Genomic DNA, 27,348 nt, shown 5'->3' with positions numbered 1-27,348 from the left:
ATGCCACGAGGTTATTATTGCATTTTAAGGAACAGAGGATTAGAATTATATATGTCACGAGGTTATCATTGCATTTTAAGGAACAGAGGATTAGAATGATGTATGTCACGAGGTTATTATTGTATTTTAAGGAACAGAGGATTAGAATTATGTATGTCACAAGGTTATTATTGTATTTTAAGGAACAGAGGATTCAAATTATGCATGTCACATTTTTACTATTGTATTTTAAAGAACAGAGGATTAGAATTATGTAAGTCACGAGGTTATTATTGTATTTTAAGGAACAGAGGATTAGAATTATGTATGTCACGAGGTTATTATTGCATTTTAAGGAACAGAGGATTAGAATTATGTATGTCACGAGGTTATTATTGCATTTTAAGGAACAGAGGATTAGAATTATGTATGTCACGAGGTTATTATTGTATTTTAAGGAATAGAGGATTAGAATTACGCATGTCACGAGGTTATTATTGTATTTTAAGGAACAGAGGATTCAAATTATGCATGTCACATTTTTACTATTGTATTTTAAGGAACAGAGGATTAGAATTATGTATGTCACGAGGTTATTATTGTATTTTAAGGAACAGGATTAGAATTATGTATGTCACGTGGTTATTATTGTATTTTAAGGAACAGAGGATTAGAATTATGTATGTCACGATGTTGTTATTGTATTTTAAGGAACAGAGGATTAGAATTATGCATGTCACATTTTTACTATTGTATTTTAAAGAACAGAGGATTAGAATTATTTATGTCACGAGGTTATTATTGTAATTTAAGGAACAGAGGATTAGAATTACGCATGTCACGAGGTTATTATTGTATTTTAAGGAACAGAGGATTAGAATTATATATGTCACGAGGTTATTATTGTATTTTAAGGAACAGAGGATTAGAATTATATATGCCACGAGGTTATTATTGCATTTTAAGGAACAGAGGATTAGAATTATATATGTCACGAGGTTATCATTGCATTTTAAGGAACAGAGGATTAGAATTATGTATGTCACGAGGTTATTATTGTATTTTAAGGAACAGAGGATTAGAATTATGTATGTCACGAGGTTATTATTGTATTTTAAGGAACAGAGGATTCAAATTATGCATGTCACATTTTTACTATTGTATTTTAAAGAACAGAGGATTAGAATTATGTAAGTCACGAGGTTATTATTGTATTTTAAGGAACAGAGGATTAGAATTATGTATGTCACGAGGTTATTATTGCATTTTAAGGAACAGATGATTAGAATTATGTGTGTCACGAGGTTATTATTGCATTTTAAGGAACAGAGGATTAGAATTATGTATGTCATGAGGTTATTATTGTATTTTAAGGAATAGAGGATTAGAATTACGCATGTCACGAGGTTATTATTGTATTTTAAGGAACAGAGGATTCAAATTATGCATGTCACATTTTTACTATTGTATTTTAAGGAACAGAGGATTAGAATTATGTATGCCACGAGGTTATTATTGTATTTTAAGGAACAGAGGATTAGAATTATGTATGTCGTCACGAGGTTATTATTGTATTTTAAGGAACAGAAGATTAGAATTATGTATGTCACGAGGTTGTTATTGTATTTTAAGGAACAGAGGATTAGAATTATTTATGTCACGAGGTTGTTATTGTATTTTAAGGAACAGAGGATTAGAATTATGCATGTCACGAGGTTATTATTGTATTTTAAGGAACAGAGAATTCAAATTATGCATGTCACATTTTTACTATTGTATTTTAAGGAACAGAGGATTAGAATTATTTATGTCACGAGGTTATTATTGTAATTTAAGGAACAGAGGATTAGAATTACGCATGTCACGAGGTTATTATTGTATTTTAAGGAACAGAGGATTAGAATTATATATGTCACGAGGTTATTATTGTATTTTAAGGAACAGAGGATTAGAATTATGTATGTCACGAGGTTATTATTGTATTTTAAGGAACAGAGGATTAGAATTACGTATGTCACGTGGTTATTATTGTATTTTAAGGAACAGAGGATTAGAATTATGTATGTCACGATGTTGTTATTGTATTTTAAGGAACAGAGGATTAGAATTATGCATGTCACGAGGTTATTATTGTATTTTAAGGAACAGAGAATTCAAATTATGCATGTCACATTTTTACTATTGTATTTTAAGGAACAGAGGATTAGAATTATTTATGTCACGAGGTTACTATTGTAATTTAAGGAACAGAGGATTAGAATTACGCATGTCACGAGGTTATTATTGTATTTTAAGGAACAGAGGATTAGAATTATATATGTCACGAGGTTATTATTGTATTTTAAATAACAGAGGATTAGAATTATGTATGTCACGAGGTTATTATTGTATTTTAAGGAACAGAGGATTAGAATTATGTATGTCACGAGGTTATTATTGTATTTTAAGGAACAGAGGATTAGAATCATGTATGTCACGAAGTTATTATTGCATTTTAAGGAACAGAGGATTAGAATTATGTATGTCACGAGGTTATTATTGTATTTTAAGGAACAGAGGATTAGAATCATGTATGCCACGAGGTTATTATTGCATTTTAAGGAACAGAGGATTAGAATTATATATGTCACGAGGTTATCATTGCATTTTAAGGAACAGAGGATTAGAATTATGTATGTCACGAGGTTATTATTGTATTTTAAGGAACAGAGGATTAGAATTATGTATGTCACGAGGTTATTATTGTATTTTAAGGAACAGAGGATTCAAATTATGCATGTCACATTTTTACTATTGTATTTTAAAGAACAGAGGATTAGAATTATGTAAGTCACGAGGTTATTATTGTATTTTAAGGAACAGAGGATTAGAATTATGTATGTCACGAGGTTATTATTGCATTTTAAGGAACAGAGGATTAGAATTATGTATGTCACGAGGTTATTATTGCATTTTAAGGAACAGAGGATTAGAATTATGTATGTCACGAGGTTATTATTGTATTTTAAGGAATAGAGGATTAGAATTACGCATGTCACGAGGTTATTATTGTATTTTAAGGAACAGAGGATTCAAATTATGCATGTCACATTTTTACTATTGTATTTTAAGGAACAGAGGATTAGAATTATGTATGTCACGAGGTTATTATTGTATTTTAAGGAACAGAGGATTAGAATTATGTATGTCACGAGGTTATTATTGTATTTTAAGGAACAGGATTAGAATTATGTATGTCACGTGGTTATTATTGTATTTTAAGGAACAGAGGATTAGAATTATGTATGTCACGATGTTGTTATTGTATTTTAAGGAACAGAGGATTAGAATTATGCATGTCACGAGGTTATTATTGTATTTTAAGGAACAGAGAATTCAAATTATGCATTCACATTTTTACTATTGTATTTTAAGGAACAGAGGATTAGAATTATATATGTCACGAGGTTATTATTGTATTTTAAGGAACAGAGGATTAGAATTATGTATGGCACGAGGTTATTATTGTATTTTAAAGAAGAGAGGATAAACGTTAATATTTACAATAATAAAATTGTAACTCTAAAATAATATTATATACTTACAATATGAAGTTAAAAACCGTTCATAAACCAGTTGCTATAAACACAATGCAATATCTAACCACGTGGAGCCTCTAATATTATTCAGGTACCAAACATAATAGATAGAAAGCAAAACATAGAGATCGCATAATAAAATAATTTCTATAGAGATCGTAGTTTATGGGAATGGCCTCAGTCCAGAGATATCACACTTAGAAAATGTGAAATTAAATCTTCTAGTAAAATTGGGAACTGGTACGAAGTTACACTGACAGTTACAAAGTTACCCCAAGTGACTATCATTGAAGTTAATGCCAGTTCAGAATAACCAGCGACTTGGTTGCCAAGTGCCCGGCAATAGAAATCAATGAACGCTACTGACTTAGGCGGGGTTTGATCACACGACTCCCACGCCGCGTCACCATGGCTGGTGGCAGCACTTCATAAATAAGAAGTGTTTTCCACTATTTCAACACCGTCAGAGCCAACTCTGCATTGCGTGATATGCTGGATGAATAATAGAAGATATTTCACATTTCCCTGAAATGCACGCTATTATTGCCGCTGCATACCGCGGTAAACATCTCGGAAGACTTTTCGTGAAGCGCCGTGACTGACGTCGTCGTACAACGCCAATTAAATGTGCATGGCCTCATGATCATTGTGACGCCTAAATATGGTGTAGTACGCAATTTATATGCGATTTAAATCCAGATGTGTCATATGCATAAGGAAAGTAGTAATTGAGCTTCCTTCCTCCTCGTAGACCTGTGTACTCAGCATGAGGAAATGTAGGGCCTAATTGTAGTGCCTTGGAAGTATGTGGTTAATAGTATACAGACCCGATACAAATTCACCTGTGGGATGTATTTAAAAAGTACATTAATTGAATGAGGGGGGAAAGAAACTGGCTACTCTACCCCATTATCTTCTGGCCTAGTTGCCTCATAAGTGATAGCTTCTTGGTATCACTTGTGAGGTTCAGACCTTTCTTCGGAGAGTTGACTAAACAACAACAACAACAATTGAATTTGACGAGTAATAGAATTTGGTGAATCTCTGAATATTCGAAGAATAATAATAATAATAATAATAATAATAATAATAATAATAATAATACTTATTGGCTTTCAAGGAACCCGGAGGTTCATTGCCGCCCTCACATAAGCCCGCCTCACATAAGCCCGCCATTGGTCCCTATCCTGAGCAAGATTAATCTAGTCTCTACCATCATATCCCACCTCCCTCAAATCTATTTTAATATTATCTTCCCATCTACGTCTCGGGCTCCCCAAAGGTCTTTTTCCCCTCCGGCCTCCCAATAACACACTATATGCATTTCTAGATTCGTCCATACGTGCTACATGCCCTGCCCATCTCAAACGTCTGGATTTAATGTTCCTAATTATGTCAGGTGAAGAATACAATGCGTGCAGTTCTGTGTTGTGCAACATTCTCCATTCTACTGTAACTTCATCCCTCTTAGCCCCAAATATTTTCCTAAGCAGCTTATTCCCAAACACCTTTAACCTATGTTCTTCTTTCAAAGTGAGAGTCCAAGTTTTACAACCATAAAGAACGACCGGTAATATAACTGTTTTATAAATTCTAACTTTCAGATTTTTTGACAGCAGACTGGATGATAAAAGCTTCTCAACCGAATAATAACAGGTATTTCCCATATTTATTTTGTGTTTAATTTCCTCCCGAGTATCATTTATATTTGTTACTGCTGCTCCTAGGTATTTGAATTTTTCCTCTTCTTCAAAGGATAAATTTCCAATTTTTATATTTCCTTTTCGTATAATATTCTCATCACGAGACGTAATCATATACTTTGTCGTTTCGGGGTTTACTTCCAAACATATCTCTTCACTTGCTTCAAGTAAAATTCCCTTATTTTCCCTAATCGTTTGTGGATTTTCTCGTAACATATTCACGTCATCCGCATAGACAAGAAGCTGATGTAACCCGTTCAGTTCCAAACCCTCTCTGTTATTCTGAACTTTCCTAATGGCGTACTCTAGAGTAAAGTTAAAAAGTAAAGGTAATAGTGCATCTCCTTGCTTTAGTCCTCAGTGAATTGGAAACGCATCTGGCAGAAACTTGATCTGTACGGACTCTGCTGTACGTTTCACTAAGACACATTTTAATTAATCGAACTAGTTTCTTGCCCACTTGTACCCATTGCCCATACTCTATGCGGTGTAGGACATACAAAAACAGAATGTTCCATTGGAAATATGCAGTGGCGGCCCGTTCTTATGTGCTACAGTGCTACTGCACAATGATAATTTTTGCTCAAATAATGTATTTGCAATACCACCATAGTATCTGTTCTGCCATTTGACAATTTTCCGTGGTTATATTCATGACGCGTTATAGAGTGTTTAGTCTTCGCTCTTCGGTGCCTCAGGGGGTACAATGTGCTACTCAAAACTCTGCATGAGAATGTAGACAATTAATGCGCATGTGCGAAGCTGAAATCACTGCCCTGATTGGCTATTTTTACGCGGGGAAGTGCTGTAGTCAGCTTCAGCACAACACAGCTTGGAGATTGCAAAAGTAAAGCGTAACGAAAGAATGCTTGTTTGTGGAAGAACTCGGAACTATTTACAATGTAGGCCTATTTGGTAAATCAAGTGTCCGACTGCTGCTGCCGTCTACCTGGTTTTTGAGATTCTTCCTGAACCAGTCAGCAAGCGACGGAGAATGGAATCCCAGAAAACTGTAGCCAAGGAAGTATGTGACCGTATAATTCAGAAAACTACTCACCGTTTCCAGTCTTTAAGCTATCTAGATGCAACAAAATTGTTAAACAGCAAATTTTCTGGCAATTTTCGGATAGCCTAATTTTCCTGAACGCGAACTTGTAGTTGCTGTCAACAGCTATACAGTACTGAACAAAAGAGTGTTAAAGACACAACTTTGAGTTCTGTACGGAACACCTGCCTTCCGGAATATAGATGGAGCTGTTCAATTGTTACGGTACATAGCCTCCAACAATTCACAGGATCCATTCTGTGAAGTAACAGTGTCAGTAGAAAAGAGTATGATATCCAAGTTGAAGGGTTTAACACCAGGGTAATTGACAGGTTCTACAGTAGGAAGGAACGTCGTATGGATTTCATATTTCGTCACTAGGCGAGTCTCAAATTAAGATAAATACATATAAGTGTATACAGTAGGCCAATATAGAAATTGTAGCACACTCATTATTTTGACCACCAGCGCTACTGGAAATATGGTGAATTGATAATTAACTGAGAAGCGAGACTTTTGTGGGAGATAAATGTCGTGATTGGTGTGAGGTTTGAAACTGGGTCTGAGATGACAGTGGTAACGTGCAAATCGTACAGCAAGCATGAACCATCGTGTAGGAGTTGAGGTGGTGTTGGAGCTTTTGGTGATGGTTGAGGTAGCGACATCACACAGATGCTCTATAAATTTTACAGTTTTCAATTACGGAACCCGCATCGGTGCTAATTTGACACACCCATGTGTTCATAACGGCGCGGCTGGCACTCCACCTGTCAGCAGCGGCCAGCGCCTTCTCTTTCCCTCATGCATGCATCACTGTGTTGAAAGGGCGAGTCCGGTACACCTTTGGTTAAATGAGTCGTCATTTCCAACTCGTGTAGGAGTTTTACATTCAGCAAACCGAAACTATTCCATGTATAAAATGTTGATCAACTCAATGATTCTTATTACTACAGTAGAACCTCTATTATCCGAGGTAATGAAGGGGGTAGAGTGAACGGTTAATCGAAAAAATCGGATAATCCGTATCATAAAAGGTTTTCATAAATTGAGTGCATAATACAGTTTCGTAATTTCCTCCGTGATCTTTTTTTAATACACTCAGTGGTGGTTCCTCGGGGGCGGGAAGGGAGGAACGTCCTCCTCACATTTTTCTTCTTTTGAAAGTAAATACCAAATAAAATATGTGCCTTGAAATTCAAGTAAGATTCGATAATTTTTAAGTTCACAGCTATAAGAAAACCTCGGTTCATCGAGTTTTAAACGATGCGCGCTCATGTGCTGCTAGAAAACTGTGAGAAAGATCCGAGATTGTTTTTTGTGGAGGAAAGCCAATCCATTCCTCCTTTACTGCAATTAGCACACATAGACAACAGCGCACTAGCGGCCAGAGAAAGAAGCACAGTTTTAAAGCGAGTAGATGAACGGAGAGGGAGGAGATCCTCCTCTGAATCAGCACATGGGCGGGAAATAGAAACCGACTGGTCGTGCAGCAAGCTCACTACCGCTGCCATCTAACGATCTTGCATTCAACCAGACTATAACACAACTAGGGGGAGGCACAATAAAAACAGTTTTAACCCAAAGCTATGAAAGACACCATACAAACTTTTTTTTTTAATTATAAATAAAAAATTTATTCATTGCACTATATATAGGCTACTATTCATGGTTTGAAACTTTCAAGGATATTTGAAAGTTAAAGTCGTGTTTATATAAAACAAACAGTAAGTAGTTCTACGTTAGTATCGCAGATATTTTTGGCCCCTGAAATTCACTTCCATTCATTGTGTACTAGACAGGGCAACAGCCAAGTTGTCAGTTTTGTACAAATATATTTGAAATTGAAAGTAAGTAGGTACTCCAAACTACATTATTTTTAACATAAAAAATTGGGTAGTATGACTTTACAAGAACTGATATTTTTCAAAAGCATGTGATACTGAACTTGTACAATGCACATGTGGCAACACAGACCACGTGGGTGGGTGCAGTGTTCTCGCTTTCCTCAGATTATGTTTCCGATTACGTGTTAGTAGCTATAGTCACTTCCAACACGTGTGATGCTGTAGTGTGCTCGAAAAATGCTGCGAGGTGAACTTCCTTGTAATTGTTAATTTGTGCAATTATTCAACAATGAATGGAAGTGAAAACATATTTTATGGAAAATTTAGGAAACTCAGTTTACAAGAACAGATTATTGCTATACAGAAGGGAAGGCCAACCCCAACACTACCTGGTCTTACATGTGTGCATGTTGACTAATTTGTAGCATGTTTCATTCAAGAAGGTGTCATTTCGTCCTGTTACCTTCTTTCCTCCTCCTAAGAAATATGAAGGAGTCGCCACTGAATACACTAGATAGTGAATCATAAGTCTGGTTTTTAACAACAGGTTTTTAATGGCCAAGGAAACTCCTTATGATGGCTGTAAAGATAGGAATAGTACAGGTCTCATGTTGTAGATTTATATATCGATACTGTATACAATTTATATTTGTTTTTCATTAAATCCCGCCAATTATAATTCTATGTCATATTCAGGTGCGAGATGAATTACAGTTTCTCTTTTCCCAAACCATTCAATTAAGCCTACTTGTACTTTTTTTTTTCGTAGCACAACACGTTTTCTTTTGATATCTGTGGAAGACATTTTGCATAAAAGTTAGACAGTACGGTCACTCGAAGAATAGATTATATTCTGTTTGTAAAAAAAACACTGTAGAAAAAACTTGTACTAACTTTTTCTGTAGAAAAACAAAAAGCGAGAGAGAAAGACAATCGGATAATCCACCAATCGGTTAATAGAGTGACGGAAAATCGGGGTTCTACTGTATGATGTACCGAAGTACATATCGTCGTCGTTCCTGCAATAACTCCTATGTGACATTTATCGATTTTCAGATTTTTGCTCCATTAAATAACTTAAATATTTAGAATTTAGAAATCTTCTCACTATTCGTGAGCTGCCACAAGGGACAAAGAGTACTTAACCATTTAAAATTTACAAGTTCAGGGAACCATTAATTTTGTTTTGACAATGAAACTCCTACCAGTACATAGCTGCAAATACGTTTTGTGATTGGAAATATACCTAGTTTTAGAGAGGTAGATAAGTGTTACAAAAATGTAAAGAATGTTAATGAACTTGGTTTCATTTCGAATATAGGTGATGCTTCAGGAGAGCAATTGATCCTTTCAATGCAGCTAAAGTTACAATCGGAATAATAGATGTAGGTATTCCAAGCCTCTTAAACACATCTTTCATGAAGAGAGCCTAGCGGTAGCTCTTGCTCCAACCAGAAGTCCGATTACTTAAAGCTCTTCTGTAGCTGGTACTTTTGGAAGTAATATGGAATGGTAGGATTGTACAGCAAATAATAAAATCCCCTATGTATGGCTGCCATAGGATGAATAAATGTTTTTTCTTCCTACTAAAAAATTTTACATTTTGCACATAGGAGTTATTGCAGGAACAACGACGATATGGAGTTTCGGTGCAGTAATTCTGCGTTTTCATATGGTGAAGAATCGGTAGGACGGAGGAAAATTCTCTCCGGCAGCGGGACTCGAACCCGGGTTTACAGCGTTACGTGCTGGCGCTTTATCCACTAAGCCAGTATCCGTCGGACCCCGGCCACTTAGTCACTCGTAATGAGTGCACCTCTGTACTTGTGGTTGGACGTTGTGTCTACTGCGACACAGTACACAAGGGTAGGCCAACAAAAGGGAAACACAGTAGGTAGAACTTAAAAATGAGAAGGATTCAATCCGCCATCGGAACTTGAATCCGGTGTGGCTTAATGGATAAAGCGTCAACACGTAAAGCTAGAAACCCGGGTTCGAGACCCAGTGCCGGAGAGAATTTTTCTCCGTTATACCGATTCTTCATCAGTGATTCTTGTTAAGTCCGATGTTCACGATGGAAACCCGACTAAGGGTGGTATAGTTTAAAGGGGAGTGCATGGTTTCTCTCCGAGGTCCCGTGTTATTTAGGCTGTATCATAAAGAATGCAACATTTGATTTCATAATAAAAAATAATTAATTATAGAAAAATTGCGAGTTTGCTGCCGCTAATAGTGGAAGACTATAACTTCCACTGCTGTGGAGTAAAGGTTAGCATGTCTGACCGTGAAACGAGCACGCCCGGGTTCAAATTCTGTTGGGGCAAGTTACCTGGTTGAGTATTTTCCGAGTTTTTCCCTCAACCAATTGCAGTAGACTTGCTGGGTAACTTTCGGCTTTGGGCCTCAGACTCACATCGCCATCATTATTATGCTTTACCTCTTTCATCATCATCTCCGTTTCTTTCCCATATTTCGGTTGTAGTATGTGGTCATTAGTTGCTGGTGGTAGTGTTATGTATCTTGGGCTCATGGTAGCTCGTGGGATCGGAATTGAGGGATCGCGATGAGGTCTACGCGGAAAGGTGAAAGGATTCTGTAAGCTGTGGAGTGGGGTTCAGAGGCGACCTGCATAGAAACCGTAACGCATACACACCGTTCCAATTTCGGACAGTAGAATGGACCTCAAAGGGGACTAATATACTAATAGAGTAAGAGTGATGTAGTTAAAGGGGAGAGCATGGTTTTCTTTGAAAGAACTGTGAATTCGGAGGTCCTCTATTATGTAAGTATATAAAGAATTCAAAATTTAATTTTGTATTAAAATCGTTAATTTTTTTTAAATTAAATATATTTTTATTTCAGTATAAATTACACTTATTGTCGTTAATAGTAAGATACGGTATAATGTTTTATACAGGGTGTTTCCGGGTTGGTATTACAAACTTTCAGGGATGATGGGGAAGGGCACATGTATCAATTTGAGATAAGGAACCTGGTCCGGAAACGACTGAGTCGAAAGTTATAAGCAAAAATAGTTGTGTGGAAATGAAATTGTAATTTGGCACCACGTGCCCTCCCTCCCTTAACCTTTGGAACAGTCGTGGAAAGATGGTATGGGCCGGATGCCTCCTACGTGGGTACTTGCCCGATACAGTCTGTGAGCTTGTCTACTGTTCCCATTGGCTCGTCCGTATTCGAAAATCAGGCCTGCATATTCCGCTCTCGTGTATTCCTCCATTTGACTAGGACTGATCGACTGGACACTGCAACTTGTACACATATACTGCTGTCTACAGACGTGCATATCAGGACCGACCATTTCCGTTACACATTACGCTATCTGCATTGCTTTAGTGTAGTTTCCTGTCCCCGCTCCTCAGACAGCGCACTGAATGGAATACTGTAAGTAGACAACGTAAACAACGTCAGATGAATACAGTATGTGTAAGATGTATAGATAAATATACATAAATAAAGTGTACAGAAAAATAAAATTATTTCATTTCCACACAACTATTTTTGCTTGTAAATTGCGACTCAGTCATTTCCGGACCAGGGTTCCTTATCTCAAATTGATACATGTGCCCTTCCCCATTTTCCGTAGAAGTTTGTAACACTAGCCCGGATCACCCTGTACGTAGTATTTTTTTCTTTTGTCTAATCGAGAACTTCTTCAGAAAAAACAATAGTTTCAAGCTTAGTATACGATTTTTTTTTTTTTTTTTGAAAAATTTTTGGAACGCTGGCCATTGTGGATTTAGAATTAGATAACAAAAAATATATTGAATTACTGTCTGCACAATCATATCTCTAAGTTTCCTGCGGGCTGTCCAAAGAAAACCATGACCAAGTCTAGATTTCAGGAAGTAATTTTATTGTTGTTCTTTATTCCAGAATTATCCACGAGAGCGGATTCACGCCGGAGGACTTCAAGCAGTACAGGCCTGTAGTGTACAGTAATACGATTCAGTCCTTGGTGGCCATTTTGAGGGCCATGCCTAACCTTGGCATCAGCTTCGGCAACAATGAGAGAGAGGTAAAGTGTTCTGATTCCATTACTTCAGTGTCTGCAGGACGACCGACCGATAAGGTGTTTCCCATTCGCTCGTCTTTTAACCATGTGGGTTGTCTATTACTCAGTTCTCCAGTGATTTAAGGGGGGGAGATACATCTTTACGAATGTATAAATTAAGTGTATTTAATACCTTCGTATATCAGTATCTTTTAGTTTTCGTGAAAGTAAATTAGCAAAATTTGCAATATATGCATTCTCCTGTAGTCTGGGTTTTTAATATTTTAAAGGAGTATGTTCAGTTAACAGTAATTCATTTCCAGAATTTAGGGTGAAAATTATACCTGATATTTTCCATAAATCGACGAATTTTTAAACGATTCTTACTTTAAATCAGCGATGGGGAAGTGAGCGTCATGGGTAAAAAGTCCATTTCAACACTTTCCAAGATTTAAGCACCGTTTGTTTATCGTCGTTGTTCCTGCAATAACTCCTGTGTGACATATTTATCGATTTTCAGATTTTTGCTCTATTAAATAGCTTAAATAGTGATACAGCAAATAATAAAATCTTCTATATGTAATTATATTTCCTTGTTTCGAAAATGTAAGAGTTCACAGTCCCATATGTACGTTGGCATAGGATGAATTAACGTGTGTTTTCCTCCTACTGAAAAATTGTATATTTTGCACAAGGAGTTACTGCAGGAACAACCCACGTTATGAAGTAGGGACACGGAACATTGACTGAACGTGAAGATTGCAGTGGCATGTACTTAGCAGTGAATATGACGCAAATTCCTTATGTTTGATCCAAAGTGAACATTCCGCTTTTCCATCTTGAAGGGAGAAAAAAATGATTTTCTTCCATTCATCGTAAAAATTAAACCTTCGTTTCGAAGCCATCTTCTTTATTTACCCGATAAGTAAATCCAAGGTTCGTGGAGAGTAATGGGCCAACGCCAGTGATCACATCAGAGGGGGTTTAAGACCAGAGTTTAAGCTATAAAATAAATAATTGTCGCAAAAATGTACAAATGAAAAATTATATTTGTGCAAATTTCTAAAATCTTGTGCAACATTATAGGCTAAATAATTATACAGAAATATAAAATTAATGAAGTATGCAGAAAAAAAAAAGTTACCGGTATGTAATTTGTTTCTTGGAGTTGTATCACAGTCTAGTATATACAGCCACGAAGCTCAATACGTAGTAAATATGCAGCCATAAATAGTTGCTAACCACTAGGATCGCTACTATCGCCTCACTACAGACATTGCGAAATAGTACCTGCACAGTCTATTGTTCCTGGTACCCTCAACAACTCAAGCTTCGTGACTGTATATACTAGACTGTGGTTGTATTACTTTCAATCCATCTTACCGCACTCTAGATATACGTATGTAAGTTAATCATTAGACGCAGGTATGTTTAGAATCAATTATTGCTGAATTTGCATCACATTAAAATACTCGTATGTTATTTTATGGGTATTCTAAACATTGAATTTTTTTTACGAATAGACCCTTCAAGATTTATTGTTAGCAGAGTGTAACTGTTTTTAATGAAAGGCGGTTTCTAATTCTAGTTTTTAAAAGATTCATTCAACTAAATCCTCGTTCACAATTTACAGTACGCGCAGGAATTATATAAATGAATTAGAAGAAATTATACATCTTGATTACACAACTTTTAACACTGTATCACTTCGGAATATGTATTATATGACTTTCTTGTGTTAAATTCTGTCGTATCTGGTTTACATGTATCGTCCTTTTATGGGTCATCCTCAGAACTGGTCGTTGTTGGTCTTGGCACCTCTTGTTTTGTTTCCTGTGAGGGTGCGTTCGTGTAGTGTAATGTAGAGTGAAAGAGTGTGTATGTTCTGAAATTGAGTTGTGTGTTGAGAATTTCATTGGGGTGCGTTTGTGTTTGTGTGTGTCTGTATATTTAATATTGTTCTAATGTGTTTAGTTTCTGGCTTTTTAGTTGTATGTGTAGTATTTCCATGTCTGTGTTGATGTCTCTGTAGGTGTGGTTAGCATTTAGAAGAAATTGTTCACTTAACTTACTTGAATTGCACCAACTCTTTGAAATCCATTCCTGAACATCTATTACTCAATATCTTTTCGAATATTGTCCATACTGTCAGCATTTCATTTAAATTCAGATTCTCCAGAATTGATTAGTTCATGCACATTCAGATTTCATGTTCTCCATTACCATCTTCCTTTCTGAAGTCCAATGTGATTGTCACATTTTTGCACATTTACACTGAAAGTTTTGTTGCATTTTTAGAAGTCGGGTAGCAAAATGCGACAAATGCGACTGTTGCTTAAAACCCTGGTTAAGACCACGTGCTCGGCACTGGTATTGAACTGGGTTGAACGAGAAAAAGAGGAGAAAGTATCTAGTGAGTACATGTTCCGCATCCCTGCTTTAAAATGTTTGTAATAACTGCATGAATACTTAATTTCTTTTTTTACTTCTCTCTTGCAAAAATATTTTTTTCTCAAATTTTATGGAATGCATTATTATTTTAACATTGTTTTTTTTTTATAATCCATAGTATTTTTAAAATACTAATAACAAATGTGAGAGCTCAGATTATTTCAATGGAGTTCATTTCGAATATTATAGGTAGGGCTAGGATTTTGATGACCTATAAATCATGAAAATATGTCCTAAAAACAATGCATTTATGATCTAAAAATCTTTCAAAAATGCCCTTAAATATGCCCTAAAAATTGATCTTAAATAATTGGCTTAGTAGGAAAAGAGGTTTTGTACTACCTACTTAATATTTGGACTAGTAATTAAATAAAATTTTACATAATTTTTTCTAAGTAGTACACTTTAATTAATTATCTTACCTGATGTAGTTTCCACGTATGATCGTTCACCTCTGTTTCGGCATGTGGACGTGAATTCAGCAGTCAGCTGGTCGGTCTTGGCCCTTCATGGGCTGTAGCACCATGGATCTTTACTTTTACTTTTCATGTAGTCTATCACAAGGCCACTCTTATCCGGAATTAGCAGGTGTAGAGGAGTGTATATTGAAGGGGTGGTTGGACTGATCCATTACGAGGGGTGTACTGCGTTCAAATAATATTTGTGTAGGAAAACGATTAAAACATTATACAAAATAATGGGTATTAATGGACAAAATATGTAAAGAAAATATTAAAGGAAATAATCATTATTTTACATTAATAATGGGGATTTATGGCAAAAATTAAATGAAAATGCCTAAAAAATGACCGAATAAAACAAAAGATGCTCTTATAAGTTGAAACAGGCAAACAATGCAAAAAAATGCCCTAACGCTCGGTTTATCACATAACATATAAATACTAAAACAGCTATGTTTTTGGCTTACTAGAAAAAAAGATGCAATTTCATCAAAATCCTAGCCCTAATTAGGCTATAGGTATATAAAATGAGTTGCAGACGATTTTTTTTTACATTATGTCGATAGAAATGCCAAGGGACTTCGTGAAAATTTCGAATGAAAAATGTTCGAATTAGACAAGTTCGACTGTATGATGATGATGATAATGGTGGGTGATGGTGATTATATTGATAATGATGATGATGTAATATTTCTCTTCCGTTCGGTGCATTCATAACAAAAGGATTTGCGACCAGTTCTTTTCTTTCTTTTGTTTTGCATACTCTGTGCCTGGAACTCCCGTGAACGTATTTACCCTAGCAGTGAAATAACCCGTTGTTGCGTGCGTAGCGGGGCGGGCCCAGGGAGGTACCGTTTTGGCGATGTCGTGCACCCCCAACTGGTCAATATCACTGTCTTAGTGGCGCCTCCACTCGTAAATCCGTCCGTTGGTGACGTCACTTCAATACCATCCGGTAGCGGCGGCAATGCTAACTGTGATATATAAGACATGAGATATGTAAATTATCAAAGCAGTAAAACGGAGTAGCTGTGAAACAACGGTGTACGAAGGTAATGATTTAGCTGTTTTCCATATAAACAGCGACCTCAGTAGAAGTTGAATTGAATATCGGGTGGAGGGCACTACGACCCAGCTCTGCGATCTTCCAAGATGTATTGCGCTAAGCCTCAAGCAAGACGCATTCTAAACCACATCGGCTGACTACGCTAAAGTTCGCTGCGTACCCACTCGTCTCTATGCCTGCCCCCTCCGGGATCGTCGGCTGACATTCCGGGAATGCTATGGAATGTTGAATAGATGCCTATTATGGGAAAACAGGACAACTCCGAGGCTAACTCCAACCACAGTCTAGTACAGGCATGTCAAAACCCTGCACATTGTGCACTTGACTCTGTGCGATGTGCAGTTCCTATTCCCCTACCTGGAGGGAGTGAATCGGCTTGGAGGGGAACGCGACAGGGCTCTACATTACCTGCAGTAGCAGAACAGCTTTGGTTTCAGTAACACAGATCAGTACGGGTGTGCTCATTGAGCTGTGATTGTGAATGCGTTATGAAAAATAAAGTGAGGAGTCCACAGATATAGCGAAGAAGAGAAATCACGAATCATATAACATAACTGTTATGATGTTTTCCTCAGCCAACAGTAATTATTTTAAAATGAAAGGCTTTCATCATATCATGTGGACCTAATAGTGATGTGAGAATTTAAATTATATTAGTAAAGTTCTCAAAATATGATATTCGCCTGCTCTTATTTCTTAATCAGTAGGGGAGACTGTTGTACCTTTAGCATAGTGTACCTTTGAACATTTTTTGTTTTTTAATGTTTGCTGCTACCTAGAGGACTCAAAATGAAGCAGATTGTAGAGAAAGCCGCTAAGTAGCTCTGGTCGTAGTTTCAGTTTGATTTATTGCAAAGTGTGAGTTCCGTGGACAAAAGAATTTTTTTTTAGTACCAAAAGTAAACATTTCGTTCATTGATGTATGTTTTCTAACACAAAACCAGATTGTATTTGCTATTATCAATCAAGTACAGTGTGTTCCCTATCATCTGGTGAGTAATAACATATTTTAATTTCCATGATTTATTTGACTCTCTAGTTTTCGGAGCCATATTTGTTTAAACGTGCACCCTCTTGTACCTTTGAACACAGAACATCTTGTACCATGGAACATGTTCCAAATTACACAATACTATCGGTTTTTGTTTTTCTTTTATTTTAAGGTCATGTCACGAAGTAAGTCTGGAATTAAAGAGGTCCCCAATTGATTCGGATGCCTTGAAGAAAGCTGTTGAAGAAGTTATTGCTCCTCCAGGAAATAAAATCTCAATCAGAGAAGCCTGCTCTGGTTTATGATTGCAAATACATTTTAAATATGATTGTCAGTTTTTACAGCTATATTCCCACCTATATCCCATGTGTTCCAACTTACAAGAGGGTATGTTCCATGGTACATGATCCTGTTGTACCTTTGAACACATTACATATCCCTTCATTTTATTTTTTTACATCCTTTATAGATCTGTAAAACAGGAAAATACATACAGGAAGTTGTAAAGGAAACTTCGATAATTATTTCAAGCATTTTTTCATTTAAAAAATTTCATTTCCCAAAATAAAAAAAAATAAAACGTGAAAGTGTTTAAAGGTACAACAGTCTCCCCTACTCTCACGGCAAAACAAACAGGAATACATGTGAGGGTCTTGAGGTTGTAAGGGAAGGAAGAAAGCAACTATTTGTAAGGCGGAAAAATTTTCTGGAAAAATAATACATAATGGCGAATTTTCCATCTCACGTTACTATATTATCTTAATATACTTACGTTAATAAATCTTTAAACCTGACATAAAGAAAATGTCCTCGCTTCACAGCTTGTGAAGTACTCTTTTAACTCAATTCAGTAACGCTCCCAACTTGCTGATACTTGCTCTCAACGTTTTCCAAATATATATACATTTTAATTCAAGCTTAATATATCCAATTTATTAATAATAATGTGAATTTATATTAATATACAGCAAGGAAATGATTCAAGTGTAAACGCCTCACAATGTCCTATTGCATGTAATTGGGAGTAAAATATTTCTTTAACATTTGTGCACCAATGGACCCAATAATGCTTGAGGAACAATGAAAGAGTATTAGCTACTTTGAAATAATCAGTACCTACTACGTAAAATGAAATATTGTGTTCGTTTTTTGTTGTTTCGAAATTACTGCAATATTTATGTTTTCTTAAAATACTGTATACAAATCATGTAAATAAATTATTCTTTACAAACGACTGCTTTGTGAATTGTAACTGATTAAGTCTATTGTTTCTTGTGTTAAATTATTGTCAAATATACACACTCACAATAATTGTGTTTTTTCCTTCTGCTAAGTGTTTATAATGTCCAAATGTGAATTTAATTGAACACTAGAAGTGCAGAACAGATTCTTGTACATCCCTCCCTCTAAGAACTGGAAAGAGCAACACGTGAATGACGCAATCTGCACAGACCGGCGTTCCGCGCACATACACTGCACTTTCAGTGTCTGATTTCTGACGTACCTGGTCTAGTATATACAGTCACGAAGCTTGAGTTGTTGAGGTTGCTAGGAACAATAGACTGTGCAGGTACTATTTCGCATTGTCTGTAATGAGGCGATAGTAGCGACCCTAGTGGTTAGCAACTAACTATGGATGCATATTTATCACATATTGAGCTTAGGCGAGAGCTTACAAATTAGTTCTCGCGTCAATGCACCCCCGTAATACGAAATGAAAATGACCAATCATCAGTCAGTCTCTTTCACTGATGATGATGATGATGATAAATAATAATAATGATAATGATAATGATAATGATTTATTTTAGCTGGTAGAGTTAAGGCCGTAAGACCTTAATCTTCCATTCAACCAGCAAAAAGTGTACATACATATGCATGAACTTACAAGCTACAAAGAATACAACAATTTGATTTAGATAAAAGTTACGTGTATACAAGAGTTACTTGTGAATTAAAAGTAAAATACTATGAACTATTAATTAAACAATGAAATACAAACTGTGTAGCAGAATTAAACTGAAATACATAGAATGTTAATATATTTCAAATAATGTTAGATAAAAGGAAGAGATTATTGAGAGACTATTTTGAAAATATAGCGCTATCAGGATGCATGTCTAGAGAAAGAAGTTACCATATAATCAGTGACCTTTAAGTCAGTAGAATTAGAGTGAATTGCTAAGAAAGTTATCTTTTAAGCTATTTTTTTAATGTTTATTGTCTTACAGCCCCTTATACTTGTGACAAGGAATTCCATTGTCGCGAGGTGGATACTGTAATAGTAATATGCGTTACAAGAGCGGTATGTTGAAGTTTTCATGTTCGAGGAAAAGTTTGAAAAAGCGAAACGTAGTTGAGCTTTTTTAATTTCCGAGAATTGAAAGAAAACATACCGCTCGTGTATCGTACATTATTTTGTGCGAAGATCGTTTATTACATACCTGAAAGAGGAATTTCTAATTAGTTGCAATGAAATCTCCATCTTGGTTTCTGTTCAATGACGGCAAATTTGCAAAACAAAAATATCTATCTTCAACATTGTTGCTTTAAAATGTTTTCTGTGTTTACTATACTCCAGCAGGCCGTGATATACGTCTGTCTTTTTTTTTCCCCCCCAGTCTATGATGAGTCTGGAATCTTGTTGATTTTTTCACGGCTTCCTTAATGTTACTTGCATCACGAATCCAGTAACTTTAGTGGAGTTGTAGAGTTTACTTAATTTTTGCAAATATTTAAAAACAATAATTAACAGTGCAATTTAGGTGAAATTGCAGTGGTAAGTTTCCAATTTATATTTATTACTATATTGAACGGCTCTAAAAATAATATGTTAAAAGCTTAAAACAGTAAAATCAATATGCCACTTAAGCGGTAAGAAGAGGGAAATTGTTATATGTGTTAGGTTGGGAATATTGAATGTGGAATTTTAGACTTTCCGCGAATTGGTTTTGTGCGGAAACCAAGCAAATACGCACGATCTCGCACAAAAGATGAATAACAAGATGTTCTATAGTAAGCTTCACTTCAGTAGCACTTATTGTCCGCACCAGTTATTTGTACATAAATTTCATCTAAAATGGAATATTTACTAAAGTTTTTTCAGTTGGTTACTTTACAACGCTATTTCAATTGCTATGATTATCTAGCGTCTTAATGAGATGCTGATACTTTTAGCGAAATAAGTTCAGGGTCCAGCGCCGAAAATTACCCAGCATTTGCTCGTAAAGGTTACCCAAAATTAAAATTATGAATTGTTAATTTTTTCTAAACTCCTATAAGTCCTAAATTGGATTTTATGAAGTCCTAAATCTTTCCTTTTAGCGCCTAGAAATCCGTTTCTTATCTATTAGTGTATTTGCATTTCCAGTAATCAAATAACTGTAATAAATTTATTTCTATTTTGTTATATACGTTATAAAATACGTAAACAACTTAAGTTGTTATATTACAAAACGGAGAATGTCCGCTAAGAAGACGCCTATATACCCAATGGTATTTTCTAAACTCTGAACGCTCTATAAAAAATACTCTTATGTAGAAACCGGAAGAACTTTTATCTGCCGTTAAACAGGTAATAGTAGTTTGCATTCTGACAGTCATACATGTACACGATAGGCATTATCATTTTAACTCTAACATCAATTAGCACAGGTAATATGTCCATTAAGTTTAATTTAGGTCTGTTAAATTTCATTTGCGTTCATTGTCATCGAGGTGAGAAAATGCCGTAATTTTTGGAACGTAACGCCTACGTGCAGTATCTTTGAGTTAGCATGATTGTATTAACAATTTTGTGTGACCTCTATCGCGTGTGTTTCATGAAATGGCGCGTAATTGATAATCGCATTTACTGTATTAGAGAAACTATTGGGATTTATTTCGTTAACTTGTTTTCTTTCCGACTTTTCAATCGTAATGATAATTACACTGGTCTACGAAAAAAAGATTATCTGCAACTAATGAAATTTCAAGTGTTTTATGCTGAAATTGGTGCGCCGATCCCAGATCTGTAATCAGATTTACCATAGCACGTCAGGTTTTTGAGTTATGGGACTGTAACAGTAATTCTAAATCTTACTATTCAGTATATACCTGTACCGTAAAGTTATAGATATAAATTGAGCTTAGTTTATGTATTCGTTGCAAATTGTTATATTATATTATTTCAAATACATTTATAAGAAGATATGCACTTACAATATGTCAATCAGTCAAACTCCTGTATCACCTCATCTCATGAGGAGCATAGGGTATTCATAAAGTGCCTCCATCGGATCCTATATGTAGCCAACTTCATCACTTCGCTCCATGTTTTCCCCTCCCTAGCAATTTCCTCCAAAACTGTCCTCTCCCATGTATATTTTGGCATTCCTCTTGTTCTACTACCCTGGGGGTTCCAACCCGAAGCCGTTCTTTCTACTGCTCCATCTTCTTTCCCGATTGTGTGCCCTATTCAATTCCACTTTCGTCTTTTGATTTCTACTGTGATTTCTTTCTGATTTGTTATCTTCCATAGTTCTGAGTTTGTGATTATATCTGGCCATCTAACTTTTAAGATTCTTCGTAAACATCTATTAACAAATGTTTGCAGTTTATTTTGTATAATTTTACTTGTTTCCATGTCTCACAGCCATATAATAAGACTGATTTCACATTACTGTTAAAGATTTTAATATTTGTAGATCTAGATATAATATAAGATATCCATATTGGGTACAACTGGACAAATGCACTATTTGCATTTTTATTCGATTTTTTACATCCTCAAAGGCTCCACCATCCTTTTCAATTATACTACCCAAATATTTAAATTCTTGAACAGTATCAATGGTATTATTACTTACAATATGTAGTAAGTACTAAAAACGTCCACCGTTGTGGCTGAGGGGTTAGCGAGTCTAACTCCGAACCCAACGGTCCCGGGTTCGATTTCTGGTCAGGACGAGTTGCCTGGGTGTGGTTTTTTCGGGGGTTTTTCCCCTCACTCCTATGGATGAATATCAGGTAACTTTATCGGGCGATTGGAACCCCACTCATCTTCGCCACTTTCCTCTCCCATCATCCTTTCCTCATCATCCCGTTTCTGGGTTTTCAGATCACTCTACAGGTGGCCTCCCGAAGCTGCTGGCTCTCTCGACCGGCCTCCGTGGAATGTAGCTAAGTGACGTTGGACGGCTTCTGCAATGGTACCCTAGGCGGACCTACTCGGGGGAGGAGTTTCGCCTCGGACCGGCAGGGGGGCCTTGGGGGAAGTTGCCGAAGCAGGAATGGTATATGGATTCTGTCGGCTGTAGGGACCGGTCATTAAGGGAATCATGTGGTTAGGGCGGTGCGCGTAGGGGATCTGTGGCATGCAACTCATTCCATATCGAGAGTTAGTGCAATAGATCTCAAAAGGCCGCAGTGTTAGACCATCCGTGCCCCCCTCAGTTAAATTCCGTTTCATTCCAAGCTCTAAAAACTGTATTAAAAGTGCTTGAGACCTTTGCTTTTTCGCATGTGATTGAACGCTGTAGGAACCAGCAAAAACCATCCATCATGCTCGGACCGTATTGATCCTGGTATCTGGACTCCATCGTGTTTTAAGAAAGAACAGCTTAAAAACAGGTCGTTCAGGTTTCCAAACTTGTTACGTAAACGAAGCGATTGTAAATACGTGGACACGAGAAACAAACTGTTTTATGACTGTTAAAGATTTTAGAGCATGATCTTGAACAAGTGTGAGTTCATAAATTGTGTGTTTAGAATGCATGCCCATCGTCTTAATGACTGGTTTGAATGAACAAGCAAATTGGTTTATATACAGAGTGGAAGTGAAGTAACCTTGCAGATTGAAAGGGACGATACGGTACACTGAAATTAATAGAAACCTGTATTACATTTTATGATTAAATGCACGGTTAATTAGAAAATTAAGTGTGAATTTCCAACAGTCCGGCAAAATCGCCGCTAATACACTCTTCTCATAATACAGATGTAAGAGGTTCTTAATGTACCCCTCCCAAAAAGGCTCGATTTTCTTGGGCATTGATGCTGTGAGACACCGTGCACCCTGACTATGAAATCACTCGCTACTAGTCTGTCACTCTGACCACAGTTCAGTTTTCTTGCGACTCCTGACAAACATGACGTCATTCCAAAATCGTTATCAGAGATTGGAAACAACCCTGCAGTTGGAATCGCAGACTGTATGGTTTTTTTTTTTTTTTTTTTTTTTTTTTTTTTTTTTTTTTTTTTTAGATGGGATATGACAGTTAAGCGGTCGAACTTGGAACTACAGCCCTACGTTGCCAATATGGACTACCGCGCTGTCAGCTGATGGGATTAACTTTAGATGGGTGACGTTAAAAGATTTATTGACAATTTACGCGAAGGTAAGAAAACAATACAAAAATCGACTAAGAATGAAAGAGAAAACGTATCAGTGCTAACATTGTGTGCACAATAAATGTCACCAGGAGCGCTATTGAACACTCACCACGTGGCAACTATAACTTTGGCAACTCAACCGTTGTTTCCATGGCAACAGACCTACCATATTATGTGTGACATTAGTTTTTTCGATCGCTTATGTCATGTCTACTGTACATCGGACTTATATCCAAATGCGTATTTAGTTTGTTTTTACTTGTGATATGGAATTAACTTTTGCAATATGTTTTATGTTCTGCTTTGTATGTGAAGTTTTATAGTGCATATAATATCATATTTCCGATGTTGCTGTATAGTTCGTAATTTTTCCATGCATCGAGCATATAATGCGAGAATTTTTTAATTTTTAATTTTAGTTGCAACATAATAAAATCTTTGCTACGGAGGCACGCATAAGGAGCATCTCCGAGTGCTACTGACAAAATCACAAGATGTTACTGGGGAATAACATTCCTATTTACAGTTGAAAACAGAAGTGTTTTCGAGCCCCATCCAGAGTTAATGCTTACAAAGAAAAATTTACAGACCTCCCATTACCCCCAGAGCCAATACTTACCAGCTGAGGTACGTGGATTGAAGCTGCTCTCTCCATTCAGATAATTTTAATGCAGTTAAAGAATTCGTTGGTGCACTAAATGCAATTGAAGCTTTGTCAATTCAACGTTCACAGAATATTTTAATAGTGAATATTTGCAAAGGGACTTGGCTGTAATCAAGGCACATTTCAAAGTTGTACCACAGTCTAATATCATACATTAACGAAGCTTGAGGTGATTTTTTTCATTTCTTGCTATACAGTGCTCCAAACGGTTAGCAACTGAGAGTACTAGGAACAATAGACTGTGGCGGTACTATTTCGCATTCTCTGTGATGAGGTGATAGTAGCGATCCTAATGACTAGCAACTGAAGTTCAACTGTCATTGGACACATATTCCCTACGTATTGAGTTTCTTGAATGTATGTACTTACTGTGATTATACCTAGCTGAAGCCACAAAAAAAAAACACTCGAAAAATGTGTCTTTATCTTTACATGAATCTTTATCAAATCTCAGAGTGCTCCTTCAAAGTATGCAAAAAAATTAAGTGGTAAATTATGCGCTTTTTAGGGAGAAATCCTGATATTAAAGTTTTATGTTCTGTGGACAAATATCTTCAGTGTGAAAACGTTGTGCTTCCAGAAGAAATTTCGCCAGTGCTAGACTAGACGGCATTTCGGAAGGCGGTCAGCTGCTACATGCACCGTAGCATTTCTGGCATTATCGCCGCGCTCTCATGGTAACATTCGGCAGGTCTTTGAGCGGCCTCGTGCATAACATTCGGCAGGTCTTTGAAATTTAATTGCATTATTGTTTTCAATTTCTTACGTCGCCGCTCCAGTCACTCGCCTCAATTTCAATATTGCAACCAATAAGCTGGTTCCATTATTAAATGACACCTACTTGTCTAATCCACGTGGACTAAAACCGAGGTTGCAATGTCTTGTGCTGAGGACGAACATTAAGGTATGTGATTAAAAATTATTATTAAGAGGTAAGGATGTCAACGTACTCGTATATGAAATAATAATAATAATAATAATAATAATAATAATAGCCATTTAACAATATAACAAACTAGCGCTTATTCTTATCGAGGAAGTAGACGTGACAACGTGACGCTTAGAGTGAAACCTACAGAGCAACAATCGGTCGGCAAATTATGTTTTAAAAGCACACCGCACGTTATTGTATAATCCCGACATGTTAAGCATGAGAGCGCGGCGATAATATGTGACGTCACAAACTTGTACAGTAGAACCAATCAGAATCAGTCTATAACAAGTACTTCCAGAGTTCATTTGTTCACGTGTGAGTGTATCAATACATTGAATAAGTAAAACTAACATTTACTGTGTGTGTGTAAGATAAATAAATGGGAAGAGAGACTATAAAGAGAACAAGTATTGCACAGGCAGGCGCGGAAAATAGTATTTAAGGTGTATAATTATTTTAAAAGCGCTGACGAGCACAACGCTGCCGGTCATCTTGATGCTGGCTGCAACGTTGCCAACACACAGGAAACGACTGCAGAAGCATGTGGTGTGGGTTTGAGAACCGTGCAAAGAATATTGTTAGTGAAGGAAAGAGGGTTTGTTTGGTGTCATGCTTACAGTAATCAACGGCTAAGGTCATTACTGTCTTTTGATAATTTAAATTCTCTCCTGCGCTATTTGTATTGCATGTGCTCGTGAAGTACGATGTGGCAATGTTGTACGCTGCCTTGCTCTCTCTATCCGTCTCTCTCGACGCAAACGCTAGCAGACTACCGCCTTCCGAATTGCCGTCGACTCGAGTAAGTGCTTTCAAATTTTGCTCAATAACATCTGTAAACGTGGAAGGGTCTTTTTCAGCATACAAACTTGTGTTAAGTGATAAACGTCATAAACTTACCTCTGGACATTTGGAGAAAATAATCTTGTCTACTGCAAATAAAATTCCAACGAACAGAATGATGTCTAAGGAAGAATGTACATTGTAAGTACCAAAATGCGTAAGCCAAAATCAAAATTTGTAGTGCATATTTTCTAAATGAGAGAGCATATTTTAAAGATTTTGACAGCATAAATACATGCATAATTGAATAAGCAGTCGCGGACAGTCGATGAGGGGTGGTCCTTCAGCTTGGGGGTTGGGCGAAGGGCTAACAACCCATCACCGTAAAAAAACAGCTTGTTACGAATCCTTCAAATAAGCCTCGGAATGGGACTGATTCTCTGGCACGACCACAGCAAAGAAATAACTGTCAAAAAATCTGAAAGTTAGAATTTATAAAACAGTTATATTACCGGTTGTTCTTTATGGTTGTGAAACTTGGACGCTCACTTTGAGAGAGGAACATAGGTTAAGGGTGTTTGAGAATAAGGTGCTTAGGAAAATATTTTGGGGCTAAGAGGGATGAAGTTACAGGAGTATGGAGAAAGTTACACAACACAGAACTGCACGCATTGTATTCTTCACCTGACATAATTAGGAACATTAAATCCAGACGTTTGAGATGGGCAGGGCATGTAGCACGTATGGGCGAATCCAGAAATATATATAGAGTGTTAGTTGGGAGGCCGGAGGGAAAAAGACCTTTAGGGAGGCCGAGACGTAGATGGGAAGATAATATTAAAATGGATTTGAGGGAGGTGGGATATGATGAGAGAGAATGGATTAATTTTGCTCAGGATAGGGACCAATGGCGGGCTTATGTGAGGGCGGAAATGAACCTCCGGGTTCCTTAAAAGCCAGTAAGTAATAAATACATGCATATTTTAGATATGTTTAGTGCATATAAATCCGATGTCTAGATGTCCCATCTGAAAAAAAAAGCAGGTATAGGAAGAATCGTGAACGAATCGTTAGAATCGATTCATAATGTATGATTGAATCGTTAGAATCGACTTCTGAAAAAGAATTGTGTTGCCTAACTCTAATATGTATTGATTCTTGGGTATCGAGAAACCAGGAAGCTATGTGTAAATTACTGTAACTGAGATCGTAGTTGGCGCCCATATTGTTGCTCAGTATAGCACAAGGCGACTACAAGAAGGTTGCTTGTATCAAGTTACAAAGTGAAACAAGAGAAGATAGAGAGTTTCTGTACGTACACCGACCTAGAAAGGTTTCTTCTGGATTATGAGAAAAACACTTACCTGCGATTCCCGCTAAGTGTGCTCGAAGCATGAAATAATCCACTAACGCAATGCAACAAGTGCCTTCGAAGAAGTAATTGTATTAGACTGGTTGTGACGTATGA

At 36.6% G+C, this 27,348-nt stretch overlaps 1 protein-coding gene across 4 annotated transcripts in view; it reads left to right on the top strand.

Annotated features, from left to right (window-relative positions):
• Galphao (G protein alpha o subunit) overlaps positions 1-27,348 on the top strand; it is a 571,293-nt gene that overhangs the window by 252,132 nt on the left and 291,813 nt on the right. For all 4 annotated transcript variants that reach the window (XM_069831369.1, XM_069831367.1, XM_069831370.1 and 1 more), the window contains exon 3: positions 12,044-12,185. In XM_069831369.1, coding sequence (XP_069687470.1) covers positions 12,044-12,185 — 142 coding nt within the window. The remainder of the gene's footprint in view (positions 1-12,043; positions 12,186-27,348) is intronic.

This window comes from Periplaneta americana, chromosome 7 (genome assembly GCF_040183065.1).
Source record: "Periplaneta americana isolate PAMFEO1 chromosome 7, P.americana_PAMFEO1_priV1, whole genome shotgun sequence".
NCBI lineage: Eukaryota > Metazoa > Arthropoda > Insecta > Blattodea > Blattidae > Periplaneta > Periplaneta americana.
This window is presented reverse-complemented; position numbering and strand designations above follow the sequence as displayed.